Source organism: Terrapene carolina, unplaced genomic scaffold (assembly GCF_002925995.2).
Source record: "Terrapene carolina triunguis isolate 2854851 unplaced genomic scaffold, T_m_triunguis-2.0 Scaffold21, whole genome shotgun sequence".
NCBI lineage: Eukaryota > Metazoa > Chordata > Testudines > Emydidae > Terrapene > Terrapene triunguis.
The window spans coordinates 22,083,087-22,109,702 of NW_020664372.1; the positions used below are offsets into that span (position 1 = coordinate 22,083,087).

The 26,616-nt window shown below is 39.6% G+C and overlaps 1 protein-coding gene across 1 annotated transcript in view; it reads left to right on the forward strand.

Annotated features, from left to right (window-relative positions):
* Window positions 1–377: 377 nt before the first annotated feature.
* Window positions 378–26,616, forward strand: part of IPO5 (importin 5) — an 87,893-nt gene continuing 61,654 nt past the window's right edge. The window contains exons 1-8 of the mRNA XM_026646409.1: window positions 378–511; window positions 6,304–6,384; window positions 15,537–15,729; window positions 17,179–17,281; window positions 17,549–17,645; window positions 18,288–18,392; window positions 23,113–23,235; window positions 23,320–23,440. Coding sequence (XP_026502194.1) covers window positions 425–511; window positions 6,304–6,384; window positions 15,537–15,729; window positions 17,179–17,281; window positions 17,549–17,645; window positions 18,288–18,392; window positions 23,113–23,235; window positions 23,320–23,440 — 910 coding nt within the window. The 5' untranslated portion in view covers window positions 378–424. The remainder of the gene's footprint in view (window positions 512–6,303; window positions 6,385–15,536; window positions 15,730–17,178; window positions 17,282–17,548; window positions 17,646–18,287; window positions 18,393–23,112; window positions 23,236–23,319; window positions 23,441–26,616) is intronic.

Genomic DNA, 26,616 nt, shown 5'->3' on the forward strand with positions numbered 1-26,616 from the left:
CCCGCGCTTTCCCTCTCCTCCCTCCTCCGTCCATTAAGCGCTTGCACGCTCTATTCTCCCTCCCTCCACTACGCAACCACACAATTGACCAATCACAACGGGGCTGTCAGAGGCTTCCGCCAATGACTACTCTTCTCGCCTCGTCCGTAGCAGCCCAATTACAAAAGAGGAGACGGACCAGAGGGTGGTAGGTTTCCCCCAATCAGCAGCTCGATATAGGCCACGGACCAATCAGAGAGGAAGCCGCTTCGGTCTAGAACCAATGGGCGCTCTGGAGCGGGGCGGTGGGGGACGGGCTGTGAGAGAAGCTCGGACAAGAGCGCGGCTGTGGCAGCTCCGCCTTCTTTTAGTGGGTGCGCGGCCGGCTCCCCCTCCCCTCCTGCCCTGCCCGGCCGGTCTCTGTCTCTCTTTCCCTCTCGCAGCAATGGCGGCGGAGCAGGAGCAGCAGCAGTTCTATCTCCTCCTGGGCAACCTGCTGAGCCCGGACAATACGGTCCGCAAACAGGCCGAGGTGAGGGACGCCCGCGCCGGCCTGTCAGCCTCCCGGAGCCGCCGGAGGGGAGCAGGCAGCGGGGCTGGCCCAGCCCCACGTGTGAGCAGTAGCTGGAGCGGTGACTCGCGGACGCGGCTGGTCCGCTCTGGCCGCGGTGGCCGTTTCGGCCGTTAGTTCGGGGGCGGGTTCAAATGGCAACTGTCCAAGGGTCTGCCCCCCCTTCCCCCTTCCCGGGGCCTGTGCCGCCGCCTCAGCCCCGGGCGCGTGTGTGGCCGCGCTGCTCCCCCTCAGGCCTCGCAGGGCCAGGGGCCTCCGCGGTTGGTGTCCCTGGCGGTCACCCTCTGCCCGGGCTGCTCAGGTCCGCGGCTGCCGGAGTCTGCCCCAGATACGAGGCGGGGCAGCTCCCTCGGCGTGGCTAGGCAGCGAGAACGGGTACCGGCCCAGACCCGCGTCCGTGACCTGCCCGTGGAGGGGGGCGGCGGGGAGGTTTGGCGGGAGGGTGTGTGTTGGGGGGGAGTTAGCGGTAACTACTGACACGGTGAAGCGCCGCGAGGGGCTGTGCGCTAGGATGAGGCCCGGGCTCTGCCCGGGCTGAGCGATGCAAATAGGAGCGATTCACTCAGCTCGCCCCATCCAGGGCTTTGCACCCAGGAGCTCTTCCGGCGGCCGGGTCTTGTCTTTACTTCGGCTGCTGTCCCCCAGTGCGCGGATCTCTCTGTTCTGAGGAGAAGCCCCTGTGAGAGTCTTGCTTAACTCCTCGGGTCCCCTCTTGCGGTGTAATCATCTTGCCTCTCTTTAGAATTGGTCGTCTGTGGAGGGCCAGTAGCATCTAAGTGATATTCTCCTTAGCGAAGCATTTTCTACATAGTGAACGTTATGAGACAAAACTTTTCACGTGTCACTTCAGCAAAAATGCTTTGTAATTCGTAAACTCGGCTAATTCTCTCTCCCCCCTCCCCCCCCCATAGTACTTAAGAGTCACTATTGTCAACCTAATGGGAAATCTCTCTTCTATTGAATTAAATACCAGCGTCTGGTTTAGACCATGAATTCCCATTGGATGGCTGTGCTGGGTCTTTTATCTCTTACATTACTTTAGCGGTCAGCAGAGTTCAGCACATTCTTTCATAAGGCATAATTGTGTTTTTTTCCCACATACCAAAAAGAAAACTCAGTCTATGATTTTTTTTTCTTCTGTTCCTACATTAAGAGCTCATTGAAGTTGAAAACTGTTTGTAGATAGCAAAGCCACCAGATTTACAGTAAAGCAGCAAATGATGCTCCCACATTCTGGAATGTAGTGGTAAAATATAGACTTCAATGACATAATTGTGGGACTTGATTTTCCCATTTTGATGCCCAAAAGTATAGCAAAATTACACTTGTGCACTAATTAGGTTTAAAAAGAATTGAGAAGGTATATTTGTTACACAATGTATTAAAGTCACATTAAAAGATGGTGGGAAATTGTATAATAATTATAAAATAAGTCCTTTTTAGAAAGGGATAAATAAAATTGTTGGTTTGTATAGTTTACTTTGTGAAAAGTTTGCTTTGACTTAATGTGGGAATTGACAAATGTGCAGTTGATACATGTGTAGTCAATCAAAACAAAAATACTTATTTGATATGACTGACTATACCAAACTGTTGAACACTGTGTTGCTTTTATATTCAAATACAGTACAAACAGAGTAATACCCTGTACTTTTTTATTTAGGTACATTGAACTTGATGTTTGGTTTCTCTATTTAGTCTAGACATAATGGAAATAGTTGGATAATGAGTATTTAGTTTCTTGTTCCTAAAACAAATTTCTCTTCTCAGAGTTGATTTTATACATTTTAAATGACTTAATCTGTACTGTCTCAAAAATCAACTTGTCCAAAAATACTCTCTCCAAATATGCTTTTGTTTCTCTTGTGAATTTTTTAGAATTTTTTTTCCTAATAAACTTACCCATAATTTATTTCTGTCCTAAAACGATAATCTCAGCCTTGCAACATTTAGTTTTAGTTCAAACAGTTACAAATTTATCTACTGTTGGCAAACCTAACTGGTTACTAAGAGTTCAGGTAACTGTGAAAATACATTGAGAGTAGTATGATTTGATTTTACTCCAGTGAACGATGTTTCTGGTTTGCATACTTCTAGCTAGCTTACTTTTAAGGTCAAGATTTTGATTAATTCTAATAGGTAGATTTTTAAGTGACATTAAGCATATTCCAGGAAAAAGTATAGAGCAAGTGTATTCTTGCTCTATACAGAACTCTCATTAATATCAATTAGTTATGTGCTTATATGACCATAATATTACCCTGGAAAATGCAAATCCTTAATTTGTCTTTATAGCTTGGATACAGGTACACAAATCCTTTTTGTTCTTGAGCCCCAGATTCTTGTTCTTAAATTCCAGAACCTATGAAGGACAGCCGTTTCAAATAAATGCAGGAACTAGTGCTTAGTTGCTTGTTGAATCTCTTATGACTGCTCTCTTAGAATTCATTGTTCCAGAATTTAGCCAGCCTACATACCTTCAGCCTTTGTAAATAAAGTGTGATTACATACGGTGTTACAAGTTTGTTCCACTAATATCAAGTAGTCAGTGGCTTGAAATTAGTGTAGAATGGTACCGTTTAGCTAATGTGCAAACCTAGTAAACTCTGAAAAAAGACTATATCAAAAGCTTCTTATTAAATCTATTTCATAAAATACACAACTGAACACTTATTGGTATATGATGTAGCATGAATAACTAGAACTTTTGAGTACTAGTACCAGCTTTGCCACGGACTTGCTTTGTGGCTCAGGCAAGTCACTTGAGAACTTTATGCCACCATTCTGTGTACAAATGGGAATAATTATCTCAAAGGAATGTTGAGGATTAATTGGTTAGTGTTATAAATATTTAGAAAATTGTTACAAATGAAAAGTACATTTTAATGCACCAAGCTTATGTTTAGCATGTTTGTAGTTACTAGCATGCAAAATTTAGTAATCATAGAATATCAGGGTTGAAAGGGACCTCAGGAGGTCATCTAGTCCAACCCCCTGCTCAAAGCAAGACCAATCCCCAGACAAATTTTTTTACCCCAGTTCCCTAAATGGCCCCCTCAAGGATTGAACTCACAACCCTGGGTTTAGCAGGCCAATGCTCAAACCACTGAGCTATTCTTCCCCCCATATAATCTGTGCAGTCACTTTCCCTGTCATTAATGACTTTCTTCTGTGTTACTACTGAGTAGTAATCGCTGTTAGAACTAAACTCTTAAATCAAACTGGAACCTTTAAAGAGGGCACGAGGACTGCTTGAGATTAGTTGTACAGCAAAATCCAGGTGCTTGGTACTATGTTAGTCTTCTGAATAGCGTGTATGGTTTAAAAACTTATTTAATTCAAAATTTCAGGAAAAATGTAACTGTCTCAAACTGATAACATACTGTTATAATACTTTGCAACACTTATGCAATTGACTCAAACCATCTTGCTAAAAACTAGTTCCTTCCCTTCTTTCATCCAGTCTCAAAGAATAGTGGACAGTTATGTTCATTGACTGCAAACCAAACTCCATAATATTTCCTTCCTTAGAATTTGGATCTCTCTAGTTTACATTTGACAAGTCTGCTAACTTATTTGTCTTGCTGCATCTAAGATTGTCATTGGAATATTCCAATGATTGGGATGTGGAGGGTAGGCAGCAAATGTGGATTATAGAATAATAAAAAGCTCACAGTCTAAATGAACAAGTAATGTGAAGAGTAAAACAATAGTAATTTAAAGATTTCTTTTTCCCATGACCTTCCTCCCTGTTTTTAGTTGGCAGCATTTTTAGAGCAGCACAGTAGAAATGGGAGATTTGAAGGAGAAGGATTTTGTACTGGTCTTACACTTTAGTTCAAGGAGGGCATTGCATATATAAGGGGTGGTGTGAAAGAAAATATGCAGATGGTTGTAGGTGAAGTGGGCAAATGGGAGGTGGAGGTTGGTGCACTGGTGAGATGGGGGTGGGTGGGAGATGTATGAAGAATCAAAAAGAGGGGAGGGATAGTGTTATTTAAAGGCCATTGAAGTGAGGACAAGAAGCTTGAACCTAATGTAGTACAGTAGAACTTCTGTAGAACCAGAATTCCAAACTGACCAGTCAACCACACCCTTCATTTGGAACCAGAAGTATACGATCAGGTAGCAGCAGAGACAAAAAATAGCAAATATAGTACTGTGTTAAAAGTAAACTACTAAAAAAAGAGGAAAAGCAGCATTTTTCTTCTGCATAGTAAAGTTTCAAAGCTGTATTAAGTGAATGTTCAGTTGTAAACTTTTGAAAGAACAAACATATTTTGTTCAGAGTTATGAACGTTTCAGAGTTACAACCAACCTCTGTTCCCGAGGTGTTCATAATTCTGAGGTTCTACTGTAGAAAGGGGGAAGTCAGTAGGAGTTCAGAGTACAAATGGGGGGGGCGGGAGATAGTTGCCCAACTCTGAAGGCACCACCACTTCCAGCAGCAGCATAGAAGTAAGTAAGGGTGGCAATGGGGTGTTAAGTCTGTTGTGAAAAGTGATGACAGTTTCTTCTCGAGCTCCCCCAGTATTAAACAGTAATTCTTTTAAAAAAAAAAAAAAAAAAAGTTTCTGCTTATAACAATTTAATAAAAAATGTGTTTTAGTCTTAATTTAAAAGTGGTGAGAAAAGGTAAATTCATTTGAAATAGGGTTATCAACTTATTTTTTATATTGAACATTATTTAAATGCTGTGTTTTTAATTTATAAGGGAGATGGCACTCTGAGGCTTGCTGTGTGAAAGGGGTTACCAATACAAAAAATTTGAGAACCACTGGTTTAGAGTGAAGGGACAAGAGATTGGACTGTAGTTATGGAGAGGAGTCACAGATAGATTTGTTGGGAATGGGGTTGATGAGAACAGGTTTGTATTTTGTGCAGAAGTTATCTAAAAGTTTATATGTGTAAACTTTGTTAGAATTTGAGTGGAAAAAATGGGTAAAATATTTTAAAGGGATTACTTGTTAACTTTTTGGGTACATCCAGACTGCCCGCCGTATTGGCAGGTAGCGATCAATTTATTGGGGATCGATATATCGCGTCCCATTAAGATGTGATATCGATCCCCGAACGCGCTCCCCGTCGACTCCGGAACTCCACCGGAGTGAGCGGCGGTAGCGGAGTTGACGGGGGAGCCGCGGCCGTCGATCCCACGCCATGAAGACGCGAGGTAAGTCGGAATAAGATCTGTCGACTTCAACTACGGTATTCCCATAGCTGAAGTTGCGCATCTTACATTGACACCCCCCCAGTGTAGACCAGGCCTTCTTTCTGAAAAATCTTACTACAAAGATGAAGTGCATTCTTACAAATAAAACTTGCTCACACATCTGAAATATCAATTGAAAATTCACACTTGGGTCACATTATTCTTCTGTCTACAAAAGCTTCGTATATTTGGTCCCAGTCTTAATTTAGGTCTTTGAAATAAATCTTCATTACAGGCCTGAGTTAGAGATATACACTTTCAGAAAGATTGTATTGTAAGGCAATTTCCTTCCAGCTCTCAGGAGGTAAGATTTCATATTGCCAAGCCTTTTTTAATTTTACAAAATAGTCCAAATATTTACTACATTTGTCACAATGTACTTTGTCAACTTAATTTTATGTATATGATGCACTATCCTTTTATTTAATAATTTGCAATGGATTCTCCAACTGGAGCAATTAAGGTTCTTAATGTTAATGCCTTTTGTATGTTTTCCAGCAGTAACTTGCTGGTAGTAACCTCTACTCTTTTCTTTGTGTAGGAAACATATGAGACTATCCCAGGCCAGTCCAAGATCACATTCCTTTTACAAGCCATCAGGAATGCTGCTGCTGCTGAGGAGGTTTGTGTTAAGAATCATTCTGCAAAGTGTTCAGAAGGTTACTGGGCGGGGAGGTAAGGGTTTGGAGAAGGAGGTGTGTGTGAGAGCTGTTTGATTGCAGGGATGAGTGACCGAGTGACAAATCTGGTGTTTTTATTTTTTTTTATAGTGAGTCATCCTGAATTCAGCACATTTTAGAAAGAGCTGGGTTTAAATTTCATTCATATGTAGTTCATTGTATATATACATCAGTGGATTTGTTGTACATTGTCTTTTTAAGTTTCCTAATTACTAATTCTGTTTTGGGGATTTACAATGACTGCCTGTACCTGCCTTGCTTCCTGCGTGTTCATTATCTCAGCTGAAATAACAAATGGTCCTTTTTCCTAGAAAAGCTTATCCACAATATTTATTACATGAACGTATATGTGTGTATTACAGTAGGGTCACCTATATCTATGGTTGACAAATTACACTTAAAAACAGGGCCTTAGAATGAGGTAACCCTTGGCCTGAAATTTCTAACGTTTGAGACAAAAAGTGAATTGCTTGGAAAGACTGCTTAAGTTCTGTTTGACTACTTTAAAGTAGCTGACCATGAGGGAAAGGTGTTTTTAAAGTGTTAACTATTCACATATATTTTGTGCTCTACTGGGGAAAAATAGTTCTATAATTGATCAGAAAGACTGGCATTAGTTTAGAACTTGGGTTTGTGTAACTATCAAACACTAAATGAAGTTGGCTTGTGTACTAGAACGTAAAAAAGTTTACAAAGTCTCTCTCTCAGGTACTCCCTTTGTTTGGGAGTGTTTACACATTGCGGAATATCCTGCAGTTCAGAAGTAAACAATCTTACAAGAAGTACTTATCCTTTGATACCTGGACATGTAAAGTGGAGAATCACTAACTTAACATCAGAAAACTCAAAATCATTTTAGAAATGTAAAAGAGTATTTAATTTTTCAATATAGAGCTTTAATTGGAAAGTTGTTGCTGAATCATAAAAAGATGTTTGATATCATTTAGAATTCCTCTATAAATATTGGAGAAAAACATGAGAGCAGCAGTGTTATCCTAGTCAGGCAATGATCCCCTTTATATACATCACATTTTCCCCTTACAGCTTAAAGACTTGACGTATTTAATGATACTGCTAATCTCCGAGATGCCAAAACACCTTCCTCCTTTTACAAGCTCTCTCAATATTAAGCACCTCTGATCTTGGACAAGAATTAAGTGTCTTATGAGTCTGAATCTATTATTGCTGGTTGCTAGCTGCATAAAGCTGAGAATGCTTAATTCTTGTCCAAGATCAGAGATGCGTAAAGCCTTGTGCTTCAGAGATGTCTTCTAATTTCAGAAAATTATGGAATCCTCTTTTATGTATTTATATCTGTCAGGAAAAATGAGGTACTTTGCAATCTTTTCCTTCAGAAAGTTGTCTTGGGCTCTAGATGCCATATTTGTATATATAATTAGAGAACTTCAGCAGATTGAGCAGCTTTCATGTTATTTGTCTAAACTTATGCATATAAAGTCCCACTTGATTACATTCTCCACAAAGTATTATTTTATTGCTTTTCAAATGTCTAATTTAATAAAAGATAAATTGGCAAGAATCAGGGTGGTCTGGGGTTTTCAGGAACTCCAGAGTCCTGCTGCTGACCAACCTTGTGGCCTTTGGGTGAGTAACAGCACTTTGCCCCACCTGTAAAATAAGAATAATACTTCCAGTCTCTAAGGGATGTTGTGAACATTCATTAGCTAATGTTAGTCCTTTAGATCTTCAAAGCGATGTATAATGTCCTGATTATTTTGAATCCATGTTTAGTATCTTCTAAGGTAGCTATTTATCAAATTTTAGTGTAGAGTTGAGGGTACATATAACTTTTGCTTAACTACAAAAAGTAATTTTTTTTTAAAAAAACAAATGGTTGAAAACAGTGAAAGAACAATAGAATGAGAAATAGGGTCCATTTAAAAGTGAGGCAACTCAGTTAGATTTTTAATTGACAGATATTTTAAAAATTACTGTGAAGCCCTTTAAATAGTATGCTGACATTTTAAAGAAAAAAATTAAAATGTTTAGGGGGGGTCCTGCCCCCATTTGTTATTTAGAACATTCAGGCCCACCTTCTTCCTCCCCCTCTTTTTCCCTGTGCGCGCTCGTGCCAGCTTCCTCTTTAGTTTCATCTTTGATCCTGCTGGTACTAGTAATCACTCTTTTTTAAAGGGGATGAATATTTCATAAGTCCTCCTCATTGTGCACTATGTTGACTAACAGATCTTGGATTACTGGTTTCAGCAACTAGGGATATTGTAATCTTAGAATACTGGATCAACAGGCAGGATCCATGGCAGGATTTTGTTTGATCCAGTTATGGATTTGTGGATGTTTTCCTTTACAGAACATGGATTGAGTTATGAAATATACACCTCCCTGAAATTCTTGTCAGATTCCCCAATGAATGTGGATGATGTCTGTGAATCCAAATTTGGTCCTGTCTAGTTGCATGCATGAATGAGCAGTGTAGTAACTCATTAATTCTATTTTAGGAGTGTCTCTAGCACCCATCAACATAGTAGCTTATTTCTGAAGCAGTGTGGGGCAAAACACTAGACTGGGACTTGGGAGACCTGGATTCTGTTCCTGGTTCTGCCACTGTCCTGGTAGTGTGACCTTACGCCTCAGTTTCCCCATCTTTAAAATGTTTATATCTTTATAAAGGAGGTTTGAGATCTACTTTATGAAAAGAGTTATGAGCTAGATATTTATATTGGCTTTATCTTTCTTTATTAATTTATCTTTGCGTTATGTATTTGTAGGGTTGGACACTTGACCAGTTTGAAATATTGGTCCGTCAAATATTGGTCAAACAATGTCTTGTGTCAGTAATAGTAAAGGATTTTAAAGAACTAATTTATTAGAACGGTAAGGGGAAAAAAAACTTTATTATTTCCAATAGGTTTAGCTTTAGATACTTATGCCTAATTACAAAAAACAAATTACTCAACTGAGTTATTTCAATTGAGAAAAATGTAAAGCACAGTGAAATTACTTTCTAAAAAGTGAAAGAATTATTACCTTTTTTTAGCAATGTTAGTTTAGTATTTACATGTGAACTTTATTTATTTAAGGCTGAACAGTTAGAGGGGGGAAAAAAACCTAAACAGAAATAAAACACAGAGCAACTATAAGAGTCATTTTTAAATGCACTTATGCTAGGTGGGCAGCAGAGCAACCCTTAAATTATCTTGCTTTACATTATCATCAATATCTTGCTTCATCAATATCTTTATCAGAATCTTCTCCATTTGATGCATATTCAGTCAACTCTTCATCTGTCGTTTTCTTTTCTAATCTTAATCTAGTCTTGATATGTACAGTGGTATTGTAACTTTGTCAGTCCGAGGATATTAGAGAGACAAGTTGAAAGTGATCTCTCTATATCTACCCTATCAGTCCTCATCCCCAAAGGAACCCTGCACAACACTTTCAAAAGACAAGCCTGGCAGCTTAAATTCATAACCTTGCATGACACTAAAAATCATGGCATTAAATAAAGACACTGGTGTGATGGGATCCCTGGGGTACAACCTGGCACTGGGGTACCGCTGTGCTCCCTTAGCTCTCCAGCCTGGGCTCTCTCACAATGCTTTGTTAGTGACAAGCAGCAAACTCCTACAGGTGCTGCTATCACTCAACACGAGCATGTGGAGCCCCACACCCAGTTAGATTGCATGAATGCTCCCAAAGCACTCATGAAACACCGAGAAAGGCACTTGCCAATTCCCCCCGGCTCCCTAGCATGGCACTCCGCGGACTATGTCGTCTTTCCCTGGTCAGAAGCCTGACCAGCGTAAGTTTATTACCCAGTCCACTCCTCCCTCAATGTGGAGAGGACATGTACCAGCCTTTGTACCTGAGCTGAGATTTCCCACGAACTTCAACCAAACCACAGTTTTAGGTAAAATATAAAACAAATTTATTAACTACAGAAAGATTGTAAGTGATTATAAGTGGTAGGCATAAAAGGTCAGATAATTACCAAAGAAGAAAAAAGTACGTACATAGTCTAAATCTTAAAACTTATTAGATTAGGTAGTATTTAGAGCAAGCAGTTTTCTAACCCCCCGGATGTTACAGTTCTTAATACACAGACTTCTCCCAGAAGCCTGGATCAATCTCCTCAGATGAAGTTTTTGTCTTTTCACAGTTCTTGTTGCTTCCCGCATAGGTTGTGGAGGAGAAAGGCAAAGGAATGTTGCTTTGTTCCCTATTTTATATCCTTAGTTCATGTACCTAGAAGACACTTGCCCAGACGTGGCCTGGCGGGTTTTGCTGAGTGACTGGGTTGAGCAGTTCCCCTGGTCTTCTGCAACTATCATTGATTGGAAATCCATTTATTACAACTCCCCTGCTGATTAATGGTCATTGAGAACCGCTCTGGGAGCGGTTTGCCTTTTTTGTATGTCCCTATGAATCTTGCAGCATATTTCAGTAAAAACCATGCAGCAAAATACCATAACTTGATACATACTAATGATATACATATTTGGGCAGAACAATGGGCTTCATCAGATCATGACCTTTCATATGGTATCTTACATGGCATACTTCGTATGAAATATATCATAACTATATGATGGCTTGAATATGGGGGTTCCAGGGTGCTGCTTTGAGGTACGGAATGCCACAAGTGGATTTATGGCTTCTTACAACAATCTAACCAAGTAAGCCCCTTTTTTTTGTCCTATGACTGCAGAGGTGTTACCGGTCACTTCACCTTGAACGTTCCCTTAGAATACATGCTAATTGCTTATGCTAAGCTATCTGTTCAGTCTTGTATTTAGCTCTGATACTCATAGAACCTTTCCCAGACCTGGAGAAGAGCTCTGTGTATCTTGAAAGCTTCACTCACCAGCAAAAGTAGGTCCAATAAAAGATATTACCTCACCCAGCTTGCCTTTTTAGTGCTGAAACACTGTTGCCAGCTTCCAGTTTATTTCTAGGTTTTGAAAGTATGATTCCACAAACCATCCAATTTTTTTTGCATGTGCAGTAGCGCACAGAAGGACTAAAATAACTTATGCCACTGTAGCTACAGTGCAGGGACACAACCTTTTTCACCGTCATGGAGCAAACTGTTTTGATTCAACTCCTGGGACAGCACTCCACGTTGTCTTATACTTAATGGGCTGCTGCTTGTTTTATAATTTTCTGTCAGAATTGTTTGTTCGTTTGTATATCCTTGGAAAATATGCAACAGCTGCAATGAAGTCATATGCTGAATCAGTCATTATCAGCAAGGTCTTGGCCCTGGAAGCGTGGATCAAGAAGATGGACAGCATTTGTGCCAGAGTGATCACTGGATTATCTGTGATCTTATTTTGTCTATCTGTTTTCAGCTTTTGTGAGTGGACTTAGTTCAGTATCCTCACAGATGTTTCTTAATGTTCAGGAGCTTGTTCTTTGCATCAGACAATGCAGAACTATCATTTCATATTCTGAATGGACTGTGCTACGGGTTCAAGCAATGAAGTGAATTTTCAGTTGTGCATCCAAAAGATTGACAAGAATGTCAGTGCAGATTACTCTGGGGTAACACCTGGCCGCCCTTTCTTTAGCAGTGGCTGACTGAAATCTTCTTGCATATTTGAAGATTTTTGATTCATTTAATAGAAGATACCCCTCAAGTATGATACAGCAAGTGCTGTATTAAATGTTGCTCAGAAATGGCTGCGGCACTCATTTGTTTTTGGAAAAATTGGCAATGCTTTTCACTTACGTGTAATGAGAAAATTTTCAGATCTGCAACATAACCAATGAAAAACTGCATCGTATGGGCAGCAAATCCATAACGCAAGGCGTGGATACTCAGTCTACAATGCCCAAGAAGCTTTGATGTCAGTGGCATTGTTAGTCACAACGAAAATAACCTTCCAGGGATCCAAGTCATTCATTATCTTGGCAGAATTCAATTTTGTTTTTTATAAACTTTGGAAAATATTGATCTTGATTTTTCAGTATTTTTATCCACTTCCAGTTTCACAGTTGTATGAAATTTTGGGTTTAAACACTTTTTAAAATTTTTTTTAATCAATTTAAATGTTTGCAGTTGTGGGAAATTATGGGCAGGTGAGGCAATAATTTAATGACGGTCTCTAAATTCTTAAGCCGGATTTTTCTTTCTTTGCCTATCTGTAGATGTTGATTATTATCAATAGAAATATTTTTCATTGATGTGTTCGGTGAAATCAACTTTTACTCACATTGATAAAAATCTAATCCTTCCAACTCTTGTTATATTTTTTAACTGGTCAGCAATATATTGGGCTGTGTGGTGAAGCTCAGTTGTGCATTGGAGTGAGTAAAACACTGGATGTGGAGTTAACATGAAGTAGTGAATGTTGCTCCATCCATCAGATACTAGAGACGCGAGGAGCTTACTCAAGAAGAGCACTAACTTTTTCACACTGCCCATTTTGGCATTCAGAAGACTTCCTGCAAGCCACTTCCTACTCGATGCTTTGTAAATTGAAAAATTTTTAGCATACAGAGAGTTTCAACTATATATGAAATGGTGTACTGCAAATATAAATACCTCTAGCAGACATATGTTCAAGTTTGTTTTTCTGGTGATATGACCAAAAAACTTTTTAATATCAATTTGATGAACATCTGAAGAATTTTCCACTGGGTGGTAGTTTTCAATGCTGAAGCAGATGAAGTAGCAAAGTTCTTATTAGAAGATGAAGAAATGGGATTAGCTTTGCTTTTTGTCACTATCTCACTATCTTCTTCAGAAGTCATTGTTCATGATGCTACCTCTGAAGATGAAGTAGGAGAATGCACTGAAGAAAATTCTGCTGCAGACTAGGGTTCCCTTTCTTGCTGTTTGACTGCAGTATCTGTCTTTGGCAGTAGGTGGACACCTCATAAGAGTTCAAGTTTCTCCGTTTTATCAAGGTATCGCGTACTCAGAGCGGAACACTTACGGTTAGCTTTAACAGTTTTTCCATGTCTAGTAAAATTTCCATACAAATGATTTTAGCTTTCCTGACTTTGTGTAATTTATTATGCCATTATAATGTCTCTATTGCTGGAATGCTTTCTGGATTATGAAGTATCCCTTGTAGTTCAACCAGTAGCCAATCAATATTTTTGGGCATGTTTCCCCTGCGTCCTAGGAAACTATGGACTCCCAGATCACATAGTGTATGTCTACACAGCAATGTAAGCCTAAGGTTAGTGAGACTCAAGACAGCTGACCTGGGTCAGGGAACCCTGGGCTTGAGAGTGTCTACACTGCATTCTAACCATAGGTTAAGGATTTTCTGACCCATGCTCAAGCCTAGGGCTCTGGCATCCACACTGCAGTGCACAGATCCAAGTCAAAGTAATTCTATCCCAGAGTGCCTCGTGTGTCCCTTCCTCCTCTTCCCCTCTCCCCCCCGTGTCGACACTATTCCTATGACTGTGTTGAGTTAATTTCTTTATCTTTGTCTATTCAGTTCAGATTATAAAATCTTCAGGACAGGGACCATGTATTTTAACTTGTTTAATGTGCTTTGTAAACTACCATGTATACTGATGGCCTGTTACAAAAATAAAGGTATACATACATATAATGTTTGTTTTGGAAGATTCTAGCCAATCAAGATGCTCCAATTTCAGTTAGTTCCCAGCAGGTGCCGTTAGCATCTAGTAAAATGAGTGATCAAAACATTTAAGTAGACTTGGTAAAAGGTGGCGCCAGGATGCAATCAAAAAGATAGACCAGTGCCCCCATCAGGGTATTCTTGCTGGAATGTTTGCAACATTTGACCATGGTCAAATAGGTATTTAATTTATCATTATTACCAATTGACTGACTTTCCAATGTATTTATATGATTCTCTCATCACCATAATATTTGAGCACCTCACTGATTAAATATGCACAATGAATTCTCTAGTAGGCTTTAAGGAGACTTCTGCCCTTTGCCTTGATTGATATCTGCCTCCTTTTTTCCCCTTCTCTCTTATCTAGATATCACTTATAATTTTTCTTCTTTCTACACCAAAATCAGATATTTTAATATTTTTGTGTTTATAAAAAATATAAATTATCCATCCTGAGGTACTTTTGGCATAATTGAAAAATACATATTAGGGAAAAATAAATTTATCTGCTTCCCCAAACCAGAAAGAGCAGAAAAAGAACCCTGCTGCAACCATTGATCTGAGTATCTTCTTAATAAAATTGATAAATTTCTACTTGTGCTGATGTTTTGTGGGGTAAACCTGCCATCTGTGAACAAACTTTAATAAGTTCACAGTTCCTTCATCACTCCTTGGGATAACTGAGATTGCTTTACAGCAGTAGTTTTTTCATTTGCGGATCCCTAAAAAAATTTCAAATGGAGTTGTGGACCCCTGTGGAAATTTTAAATACCACAGGTTGAAAACCACTGTTCTATGGTAATGACAACCTTTCGCAGACCCCTTAGACGTCGTCTGTGGACCCCCAGGAGTCCGCAGAACACAGATTGATAACCACTGCTTTACAGAATATTCAGCTACTGTGTTACTCACTAAACATAATCAAAGCTCCTTTCATTTAACAGAACTTGTATTCCTCTGCATACACTACAACTTGTCTTCTATTGTCATTTTTGCTCACATTTTACAGTGACCCTGAAGTTATATAGGCTTTTGATTGAGCTCACTCAATGAGATTTAAGCATGTGCTTAAAGTTAAGAAAATGGCTAAACATTTTTGTGGGGAAGAATATTGGAGTTCAAATGAGTGGGATGTTTGGATCTGAATATCAAAATTAATATGTTCTTGTGGGAAAAGAGTACAAAATTTGCTGAGACACATCATGCAAAATCACCTTTTTGGGGAGGTTAAGACATATCTGTTTTAGTTTAAAAAAACCTCCTAAAATCTGTGTGAAAAGACAGTGCTGCATTTTAGAAAGGATTGATGAAATCGTTTTTACTTTCGAAAAATGTACATCTAAACTATGTACGCACCATATCCTCTTTCCAAGTAAATAATTTGATTAAATGGCTTATCAAACTGATCGTTGTGTATAAAAGTGTAACATTTCATAGAACTAATATCTTGCTTATGAGACTTCTTCCAAGGAAAACATAGTAATATATACAATATCTTTTTGCAATAGGCTAGACAAATGGCAGCTGTTCTTCTACGACGCCTGTTGTCCTCTGCGTTTGAGGAAGTCTATCCAGCTCTTTCACCAGATGTTCAAACTGCCATCAAAAGTGAACTGCTGTTGATTATTCAGATGGAAACACAGTCTAGTATGAGGAAAAAAATCTGTGACATTGTTGCTGAGCTGGCCAGGAATTTAATAGGTATGTTATGTATATGCAATGGTCACTACCTATATGTACATACCTATATGTAAATATCTGCGTTGTATTTTGCTTCCTAATCTCAAGTAGAATTTCAAAGTACAGTAGCTACCTTTTTTTAAAAGAAAGCAAGTCTAGACAGAAGTGTAAGTAAAATGGTTAAATATTAAATATTGCAGCTTTAAAACAAAACATAATGATCTGAGTTTGTACTGTGTTGCTCTGTTATCTATAGGGTCCTACCAAGATCACGGCCATGAAAAACATGTCACGGACCGTGAAATAAGCCCTCCCCCATGAAATCTAGCTATTGGAGGGTTGGAGGAGGAGCAGGGCTGGGTATGCCCGAGCTGGGAGCTCCTAACGTTCCCTGGGCACCAGCAAATAGTTCCCAGGGTGGGGAAGGACAGGACTTGCTCTTCCCCTGTGTAGCCACTTTTGGGGGGAGATCAGATTCACCTCCAGCTACCCGCCTGCAGGAAGCTCCAGGGCTGTTGCCCAGATGCAGAACTTCCTGTAGCAGGGGGAAGTATTTGGAGGTGGATCTGATCTCACCTCTGAGAGTGGCCGTGCAGTGGAAGAGCAAGTCCTGTCCCTCCCCAGCCCGGACTAGCAGCTTGGAGCCCCTAGCTGGGGTGCTCGCAGCAGAACGGTGGATTAGACCCATCTCCAGGAAGTTCCATGGCTGCTGCCTTTAGAGCCCAGCTCTGAAAGCAGCACAGAAGTTAGGGTGGCAACCTCCCTATAACAGTTTTGTGGACCCCCCAACCCCTTTTTGGGTCAGGACTCCCACGGTTACAGAACTCTGAAATTTCAGATGTAAACATCTGAAAATGTGAAATCATATGGGTGTGAAATTGACTAGAATGGACCATGAATTTGGTAGGGCCCTAGTTATCCATGTAGAGGCAACTTCAGATGGCACGGTTAAGGAAACATAATTGGGATTTGGTAGGGTTTTCTTAAGTTTCACTTCCTTGATCCTTACAGTTGTGCATCAGAGACTTTATTGAATTAGTTCTTATTATATGTGAATGTTTTTTCATAAGAGTAAATGCTGATCTCTGTACCTTGGTGGTTTTTGCTTGTCAGATACTCCTCTCCTTTTTTTTAACCTTTCTTACATTCCTGGAATATTTTATGCTATGGCCTTTATACATATGCAATTTAATTTTGTTTGGAATTTTATTTGAAAAAAAGTAATGACTTTTAAATGTACTGTTTTTTTTTACTAAGTCTGAATATGCACCAGTTTGCTCCTGTTGAAATGCTGCTCTTAATTTCAACTAACTTAAATTCTGCTCACAGTTCTGATTTAGTTGAATGCCAGAAGAGCGTGCAAAGGCTTTGCACAACTGATATCCTAATATATTAACTGCTGTAAGTTGTATTTGAAACTTAAACCACCCTAAAATTTGTTTTCCCTGTAAACTTTGACTTTTTTTCTAGATGAGGATGGCAATAACCAGTGGCCAGAAGGTCTGAAGTTCTTATTTGATTCCGTCAGCTCTCAGAATGTGGGACTGCGTGAGGCTGCTCTGCATATTTTTTGGTATGCTTCTGGACCTCAGTTAGTGCACTTGGGTTTTTAGCTAAATCAATGCTTGTAAGAAATGCAAGATAGGAGAAACTGTAATAGTTTACAACTGATTATGCATCCTGTTAATATTCTGATATATGGCATTTTACTTGACACTGAGAAAAGAGGGTAGGGTATTTGTTACTGATTTTAAGTGTATCTTAACGCTTCATTTGCAGTCTGTTAAGGTCTTAAACCTATCTAAAATGGGTTAATGCAGGTATTCTTCGTCATCTTTAGGAACTTTCCTGGGATTTTTGGGAATCAACAACAACACTATTTAGAGGTCATTAAGCGGATGTTGGTTCAATGTATGCAAGATCAGGAGCATCCAACGGTAATACACGTGTTCTCCTTCTATAGAATCGTAAGAGGGGAGAATGATACCATAATTAGGGTGCTAGTTTAGGACTCTGTGGACTGGGGTTCAGTTCCCTGCTCTGCCATAAATTTCCTTTCTGACCCTGAGCAAGTCCCAGAAGGGTAACATTTTCAAAAGTGCCTAAGTCATGTTGGAAGTAAGTCAGATTCACTTTCCTTCAGACTTACCTCTTAAATGCCTGCGTCACTTTTAAAATGGGACTTAGCCTACTAAGTCACTTACTTGGTTTTAAAAATTTTACCCTTTTGTCTTTCAGTTCTCCCTCTGTAAAAATGGTGAATAATACTACCTCACAGGGGTGTTGTAAAAATGATCAAATAATACAGTAATGAAGGAAAGAGATCGTTTGTGGCAAGATTTCTGATGAATGAGATTATTGAAGCCCTTGGTAAAAAACCCATCCACTTAGAAAAGTTTATTATATTTGCAAACTAAAAGTGAATCTAAAATGTAGCCTTTCCTACAGTGGCTCTGGTGTGACATATTTTCAGCTAGTTTAAAAACCATATCAAATATGAAAGCACTCAAATGTGTCTATACCATTACAAACTCTAATCTTAGCCTGAAACAGCCTTTTTCCTCCCCCCTTCCCTCTAGGTTAGGATGCTGTCTGCAAGGGCTGCAGCTGCATTTGTACTTGCTAATGAGCACAATCTTCCTCTTCTGAAACATTTTGCAGACTTGCTACCTGGAATCTTGCAGGTAAGAAACCACACAGAAGGTGTCTTATCACTGTTACCTATATTTGCTTAACGTGAGCACAAGCCATTGATTTGTAAACTCCTTAGTGGCTTGTGAATTCTTGCGTGTTCCACATTGATCATATGTGCCAAATCGTTTCCTCTTCCCAATCTTTGTTGTTGTTGTTGTTCACTTAAGGCACGTCTACGCACAGCACTGCAGCGGTGCAGCCACACTGATGTAGCACGTCTAGTGAAGACATTCTATGCAGATGGGAGAGAGTTCTCCCGTTGGCATAATAAAACCACCTCTGCGAGTGGAGGTAGCTATGTAGGCAGGAGAAGCTGCCGACGTAGCGATGTCCACACCGGTGGTTATGTTAGTGTAACTGACATAGCTTAGGGTTGATTTAGTCACCCCGAGTGACATAAATTATGCCGACATAAGCTGTAATCTCGACATAGCCTGAAACTGTAAACTCTTTGTCACAGAGACTTTCATTGTTTGCCCACCCTCAAATACATGTTGGTTGCTATTGTAACACAAATAATAAATAGGGTCTAAGATAAAACACTTTATCTTTATAACTAAATTTCTATGGAAAATTATAGTTTATTTTAATCTGGTTGATATCTTAAATGTTATGGTAACATTTGAGCTGTAAAAATGAATGAAATTAGTTTATTATAGAGTCTTTGCTGGTGTACATGTTTAAAAAAGAACTATGCTCAATCGTCTATTATAAGAAAACGCAAGATTATGAAATTGTAAATAGTAAAGCAGGATGTTAAACATCTGCTAAGGATAAATATTTTTAAATCAGGAGGTTCAAATAATTTGCATGCAAGATTACTCCGAGTTGGCTGGAGAGATCTCTGGCTCAGTGATCACTTTTAATAAATCTTGGAAATCTAGGAAATTCTGGAAGACAGGCATAGTACTAATGTTGTGTGCTGTTATTCAGAAAGGGCAGGCACGATAACCTAGATAGTCATAGGGCCGTTAGTCTAACATCAATCCCAGGCAAAATAATGAAAACTGACCTGGTACTAAGTGAACAAAGAAGTAAATGTTGAGAATATAATTAATGCTAATCAACATGAATTTATGAGAAATAGGTTTGTCAAACCTGATTTCATTTTTTGATGAGATTACAAGTTTGGTTAATATATAGACTTTTTTGTAAGATGTTTTACTTAGTATTGTGGAACATTCTGATTTTAAAAAACCCTAGAACTATGCAACATCAAAGTATACGCTAAATGAATTGCTAACGGACCATCTCAAACTAATTGGCAATAGGAATTGTCATCAAATGGGTGTGTTCCTTGTGGAATGTTGCAGGAATTGGTTCTAGGACCAATACTGTTTGAGTCTTTCAATTATCTGGAAGAAAATATGAAATCGCTGCCAATAACATTTGCTGATGGCTCACAGATTGAGTGATAAATGAGGATAAGTCATACAGAGTGATCTAGATCACTTGCCAAGGTCAGCCAGTTCATACAAAATATTTAATGGAGCCAAGTGCAGGGTCATACATGTAGGAACAAGGAGTGGGAGTGTATCCTAGAAAGCAGTGACTCTGGAAAAGATTTAGGGGTCATAGCAGAAAAGCAACTGAACATGAGCTTCTGATGCAAGGTTGTGGCAAAAAGGCTAATGTAATCCTTGGATGTATAAATAGGGGAGTAGTGAGTTGGAGTAGGGAAATGATTTTATCTTTCTGGCACTGGTGAGATTGATACTGGAATACTGTATTCAGTTCTGATGTCCATATTTTTAAAAGGATGTTGAAAAATTGGAGAGGGTTCAGAAAAGAGCCACAAAAATGACTTGTGGGCTTGGGGGGAAAAAATTTCTTACAGTGAGACTTAAGGAGCTCAGTCTGTTTAGTTTATCAATAAGCTTGAGAGAGGACTTGATTTGTATATGAAAAACCTTTGCTGAGAGAAAATACCAGGTATTAAAGAGCTCTTTAACCTAGCAGAGAAAGGCATAACAAGAGCCAGTGGCTGGAAGCTGAAGCCAGACAAATACAAATTAGAAATGTCAGTTAACAGTGAAAGAAATTAGCCATTAGAACAAAATATGAAGGGAAATGGTGGATTCTATGTCTTTGAAGTCTTAAATCAAGACTGGATGCCTTTCTAGAAGATATGCTTTAGTCAAACAGAAGCTGTGGGGCTCAATACAGGATTAACTGGGTAAAATTCAATGGCCTGTGATATACAGGTCAAACCAAATGTTCTTTTGGTCCCTTCTGGCTCTAGAGGATCAGAGTGGAAACTCACCTATGATTCAAGCTGGCTTATGTTTGTTTTGAAAGGGATAAAGCTGTGCAAGAGTTGGAGTTAAAGGGTATATAGTTTTGGGAAAAGCTAAGTGGAGTAGATTGAGCTCTACTTGGGCAGGTAGTGTGGTACAGATGGTTTTATAAAAGGAAGCAGGTAATAGCATGTTTGTTTGGTACAGTGTTTGTTAGAGCCATAGTGAGTTCAGAGTAGGATAAGAACATTAAGGTAACCTTTGTTACTAGGGTCAGGAGGATGGCTTGTTGCTGGAGGCAGTGGAAGCTATAAATATAGCCTCCTTTACTCTGATAAGCTGAACCTAAATTTTCTGCCATGATTCCTACCTTCTGCAGCAGACTAGAAATTCTGTAGCAGCTTCATTTAAATGAACATTTGAGTGTGTTTTAACTGTGGAAATGAATACAGGAACACCTGTTTGTTTGATACTGAAATCAGTTTTTTACTCTCAAGAATTTCAGTCGCCTGACAAGTTTTGTTTTGACAACATAATTGTTTTAGTAGCTGAGTATGATACAATTTAGGGCTTTCGGCAGCTAGAAAGAAGCAAGAAGGAATTGTGGGATAATCATCCTGTTCATACTAAAATGTTAAGCAGTAAAATAGTTAATATAGGCACAGATAGGCTGTTTGCCATCTTTAGTTTTCAGACCTATTTGGATGCATATGTGCAGTTTACCCCTCAGAGCTTCAATTTGAGGCCTTCTCAAGATTCAGTAAACACTATATTGATTGCATGTGGTTCATGATTTCAAGATTTCCTTTGCAGCCTTAAGGGATGGCTACATATCTGTAATTGAAAACTCATTCTAGTCCACAGTTTTGTGGTAAGGATGGATTCTATGGCTATGGTAAACAGAATATGTAGATCCCTGGTTATAAATAGCAGATGAGAAGTGTTGGGATAGTTGTGGATGACCTTTGGAGGCAGTTGGAAAAGAATTCTGCGGCTGTTGAAGTTCATTCTACTGATTGGCTAGTGGGAAGGATATGAAATGTTGTTACAACCATGATTAAAGCTTGGCTTTGAACACCAGTGACACATTCTGGATGACCAGTTAGGCCTTTAAACCAGACTTTTTTCAAGCCTTGATATCTAAAGTTCAGCTCCTTATTTCACAGATGAGCCGCTAAATACAAGAACCCTGACTTTCAAAGGAAACGAGGCACCTGCACCTCCAACTGACTTCAGTGATTTGGGTGCTCCGTACTTCTGAAAACTAACTAGGCCATTTATATTTAATGTAGAACATGAATTTGGGCATGTGACTTCAGATACCAGGTTTGAAAATATTGACTTTTTGCTGTACAGCTACTCAAACTTGCAATGGATGGACAAGTAGGACTTAATCACTGAAAAATGAAGAAAAATCTGTGTACATTATACAAATGCCAGGGTCAGACGGGTGGAGCGTACTAACTAAGGATGACCTGTCTTGACTAAGCAGTGTCTTCCATGATGGAAATTAAACAGTTGAGATCCTAATTATGTTGAAAAGCAATATTGTATTATATATATTGAAGAACTAAATACAATTTGTAACTTGTTTGCTTTAAACTATACTTGCGTGATAAAGAACAAAATCTGGTTAATAGTGATACAAATAAATATCTATTATATTGATAAGAGGTGACTGCCAAAGGAACAAAAGTGCCTTTTTTACAATAAAAAGAGCAAAAGACTTGTGTTTACCTTAGAAATTCAGATCATATTGCCCTATTTTTCCTGGAAGGCCCTAAACATGACTGAAGAACTAGGGGGATTTTGATACTACAGGATCAAGAGAACACTGTCTAACCAATTAAAAGGCAAGGAAGTTTTAGTTAACTTTAAATTTTTAACATACAGTTAAAACTTTAGACAGTTGCTGGTTGGTTAGGATATCTTTACAAAAAATGAATACATTTTCCATTCCCATGCCCTTCAGTTGAGGGCTAACAAGGGTCCCATTGTAGTTTGAGATTCTCCAGTAAAAGCAAGGAAGAATAAACTTGATATGCCTGGTATTTCTAAGGTGTCTGTTTAAACTTTAAAACTGCATTTATACAACAGAGAAACAAAATGAGCCTGAATTTGTTTTTTCCTTGTGGATTACCTTCAGTTACTAGTTAGTGAGTAAGATGTATGAAGTATTAGACATGCTTTTTGGGAGTTATACCTGTTAAACTGCTAAAATGCAATTTTTACCATTTGAGCACTGCTGACTTACTGTTATGGTTTGATTTTATGAAGTTAAGTCTCTGTCTCCCCCCCATCACGTTGGCTCTGCTTATATTAACACCAGCGGGAGCTAGTCACACATAAAAGAAATGGACCCCATAATCTTTAACTCCAGGAAACAGCCTGAATTAATGTTTTTGCAGAATCTAGTGTTTTTGTAGCATCAGTAAAAAGCAAATATTTTAATTTCATCCTAATTTTTTTATAGGCTGTAAATGACTCCTGTTACCAAAATGATGACTCCGTTCTAAAATCCCTTGTAGAGATTGCAGATACTGTTCCGAAATATTTACGTCCACACTTAGAACCAACATTGCAACTAAGCCTGAAGGTAAATCTGGAAATTACAAAGAGCAAATTTTCATTTGTTAAACTTCTGGTCTAACCATTCAGCTTTAATCTTTAATCCTGGCAGTTGTGTGGAGACACCAATCTCAATAACATGCAACGTCAACTGGCCCTGGAAGTAATAGTGACGCTATCAGAAACTGCTGCTGCTATGCTGAGAAGACATACCAACATTGTTGCACAAGCTAGTAAGTAAAATGCTCCTGTTATCTATTAAATAACTTGCCTCATTTTTAAAATGTTAAACCAATGTCCTACGTGTTAACTAGCACAATAACCTCACTAGACTTTCAGTGTTGCATCTGCAAGCCCCTAAATCAGTTTCCCAAAACTCTTGGTGAAGGCCACTTCTTGGCAACTTTGAGCTGTTTTGCCTTCTCGCTCATGATTTTGTGAATGCCTCCAGTCTGCAGCTGCATAACACTTCTATAGCAGCTACAGCAAATGCTTACAGGGAAAGTGATATTGGGGAAAAGCGTTTGATGTGTTTTTACTTAGCAGTCACTAGATGCAGTCCAAACTTTTGCACTATACAAACCCAACTATTCATACCGAACTATTAAAGTCCTAAATTCACAGTTTCTGTTTAGGCACATAAGTGGCCTCATTTTTCCAAGTGCTAAGGGCCCCCGGTTCCCAGTTAATGTTAATGGGAGTTGTGGTTATGCTGCATCTTTGAGAATCAAGCAGTGTATTCATACGCTTAAATATGGGGTTAAGTTTCAATCCAAAATACTGATTAAAATCTAGATTGTAAACTCTCCAAGACAGGCACTATGCCTCTCTAAAGCATGGCACACACTTTTGGACACTAAAAATAACTTTCTTGGCTGGACAACCCAACAACAGAGTACTGTTTTTATATGGATAACTAAATGCATTTTGCTCCACCTGTCAGATTCTTTTGTGAGCAGACAGAGCATTGAAATAAACAAGTCATGCTGTTTGAAAGATTTCCCCCCCCACACACACACAGTGGTAGTTGAATAGACTTTGGTGCACCATATGCTAAGTCCCTGGAAATTACATAAAGGCAACTTGCTATTTCATTCTCCTGCAAGTTCGAAAAGCACTGCTTTATGCTCATAACTGTTTTTGAGAGATGTTAATCATCTAGGAAGACAGTAAAAAATTAGGATTGGCTATCTTTACCTATATATCTAGAAGAACAAAACTGTGGCGGTCAAAGACTTCTACATAGTGTGCATGAAAAGCAAGTCTTTTATAGAGGGGTTTTTCAGGAGTCCTTTATATTAAATGTTACTATTCTCAGTAGGCTTAAATGTTTTAAACCATTTGCTAGAGTCATTTGTACTCTTCCAGGCTTTTGGAATCTTTGAGTCTTGGTGCCAGTGACAATGTGTGGTTGAGATTCTGATTTTAACTGGATTTGAACAGTGGTGTATAAGAGCCTCCCCGCTACTGCATATGTATGCTTACAAGTCATGCACATGTGTGCTTGAAAAGCCTATCATCTCAGGTATAATCCTTTGAAGCAGCTTATTCTTAGTGCCTTCACACATAGGCTTCTGATAGTCTGTCACATTCAAACTTTGGTTGGGTATGCAAGAGGTTATCTTGGTGGGCAGACTAAAGCACTTTGAGAATTTTGCAGACACAGTGCAATTTCTTCTGGCTTACTGTACAGATCCACAGTTGGTTAACTCAGTACATAGTCTGAATGCTCCTGGGTTCTTTGCCAAGTTCTCTCACAGCATCATCAGCAAGTAATGCTTTCTGCCATCTCTATTTGTTACCCGGGGTTATCGGAACCCAAAGCTGTGGTAACTAATCTGTTTTCCAGGCAGTGTCAGGAAATAAGTCAGTGGGGGACTCAGCACCTCTGTCTGATAAATTATTGATACACACGAGTGCTTCCACCCAACAATCCTTGTTTTTATTGAGTATAAAGCACACATCAAATCTAGCAGTAGTCTAGATTAGAAGCAACTCAGATTATAGTTACCCAAAGCCTGAGGTGGTATCAAGTTGCAGCAACAAGTTTCCAGTGCCCAATCTTTCTCCTAGCCACTGGGGAGTTCCGTGTCCGTCTCCTAGCTCGTAGAAATCTTCTCCGACTTCTCCCAAGCTTCTCCAAAGTACACTCTCTAACTAAACTTCTTATAGGTTCTCTTTAGACCAAGCACATAACTCATAATAGGTTAACAATCTCCCTAGCATCTGCGAATAATAATTCATTATTCTACTTATCAGCCAAGCAACTTCAGCAAGAAATTTACAAATGCAGATACCCAAATCTAGGTCTGTTTTCTGTCCTTTCACTGTAAATATCCTGTTAGTAACACTCTGCAGTTTGTGCAGCTGTCTTGTCTGCCTAAGCAAGGCTGAATTAATCCTATGTGGTGTCCTTGCTTCCAGCCCATGGGGCTAAGTACACAAGATGACTGCGAGTTATGTCAAGTCAACTTCTCTTGTAAAACAGTTGGCTAGGAGACTGTCCCATCCTGGTGGATGATGACCTGGCCTTGGTGTACACTCCTGCATCACCACCTCCTGTGGACCACAGCAATGCAGTATATACTTTGGTATAAAGCCATCAGCCTTACAAAACACTAGCAAGTATGGAATGCCACAGCATGCCTCCTCAGGAACACAGGCTACTGTGAGCACATGAAACAAGTTTTGTGTGTTCTATGCTGGCTTCCATACAATAAAAAGTAAAGTTTAAGGTCATGGTCCTTATCTTCAAGGCATGCAATGACCTGGGCCCAGCCTTTCTAAAAAGTGGCATAAAGCTCCAGGATGAGGACTATGGCTGAAAACTGCTCCTTGGGCACAATTGAACTTTTTACTATGAGTGATGTTAGTCAATGCAAGAGAGCTTTCTCAGCAGTGGGTCTAAGACTTTAACTAATACCCGAAGTCAGTGGTCTCCAAACTTTTGAGGGGTTGTACCCCCCCACCCCTGTTCCTGCTCCACTGGGGCTTGGGGGGAGACACAGCCGGGAGGCTGGAGGCTGCAGTGGGGGCTGACAGCTGGGTCCTCGGCCAGGTGCGGCTCCGCTCCTGCCCCAGCCTTGGCCCTAGGCGGGGAAAAGAGCCGAGACTGGGAGGAGGGCCAGGAGCCAGGGTTGTGGCTGTCGGTGGGACTGGAGCAGAGCTGGGGGCAGGGAAGGTGTGAGTGGTGCTCCCTCCCTGCCCCCTATTGGGGCTGGCCTGGGCCCCACTGCGCCCCGCCCCCGCAGGTTCCTCTGGGTCCCACAGTTTGATAGCCCTTAGGGCAGAAGTCCTCACAGACGTACTACCTCTTATTCAAATTGCAAGGCAATTTCTTGCCGCCTTTAATATAAACATATAGCCACATGTACATAGTGTAAAAACAAATAAAAACCCTACCAAACAT